The sequence below is a fragment of the Galeopterus variegatus genome, unplaced genomic scaffold, assembly GCF_000696425.1.
Source record: "Galeopterus variegatus unplaced genomic scaffold, G_variegatus-3.0.2 Scaffold2376, whole genome shotgun sequence".
Taxonomy (NCBI): Eukaryota; Metazoa; Chordata; class Mammalia; order Dermoptera; family Cynocephalidae; genus Galeopterus; species Galeopterus variegatus.
This window is the reverse complement of record NW_007728487.1, coordinates 17,561-18,122: the sequence shown is the minus strand read 5'-3', so window position 1 is coordinate 18,122 and position 562 is coordinate 17,561. Positions and strand designations below refer to the sequence as shown.

The window sequence follows — 562 nt, the reverse complement described above, 5'->3', positions numbered from 1 at the left end:
TTCACAAAACTCACACTTCCACTCTCAAAATCAAGGAACACACCAACCTTGCCCAGAGGTTTCTCTATGTAGTGAGGAAATATTGGGGAGGTTGTCAGGAGACCATAATGATTACCCTCCTTCACACATAACAGAAGAAACATGTCACCAGATCCAATCAGTTTGCTATTCCCCCTTATCCCAGAATCCTTACAGACTCCTAGAGCCCAGTCCCAAGAGTCGTTCACATCTAGCTCCCAATAATGTTTTCCAGTGGTGAAGCTCTGGGCTCCCCATGCAGCGAAATAGTTAGATCTGTCAGAATTCAAAGACGCATCTTGATGGACATGTCTAAACACCAGACTTCTCACATTGTCGAACAGCCTGATGTTGTGATTGGTTATTTCATTACTGAAGGAAATGTCCACTGTGGAAAGAAGAGAATAAATATTCCAGTTGAAACCAGTTTTTAAATTCTTGTGAAATGAGAGAGTTTATCTAAAGTCTCACTGGAAAATACTGTTCAAGATTAGAGGAATATTTGTCCCTGGAAAACTTATATTCAAGGGATGCTTGTATATCC

At 40.7% G+C, this 562-nt stretch overlaps 1 protein-coding gene across 1 annotated transcript in view; it reads right to left on the bottom strand.

Moving 5' to 3' along the window:
• Positions 1–562, bottom strand: part of LOC103597648 (tripartite motif-containing protein 43-like) — a 12,221-nt gene that overhangs the window by 689 nt on the left and 10,970 nt on the right. Inside the window, exon 6 of the mRNA XM_008581519.1 lies at positions 48–406. Coding sequence (XP_008579741.1) covers positions 48–406 — 359 coding nt within the window. The remainder of the gene's footprint in view (positions 1–47; positions 407–562) is intronic.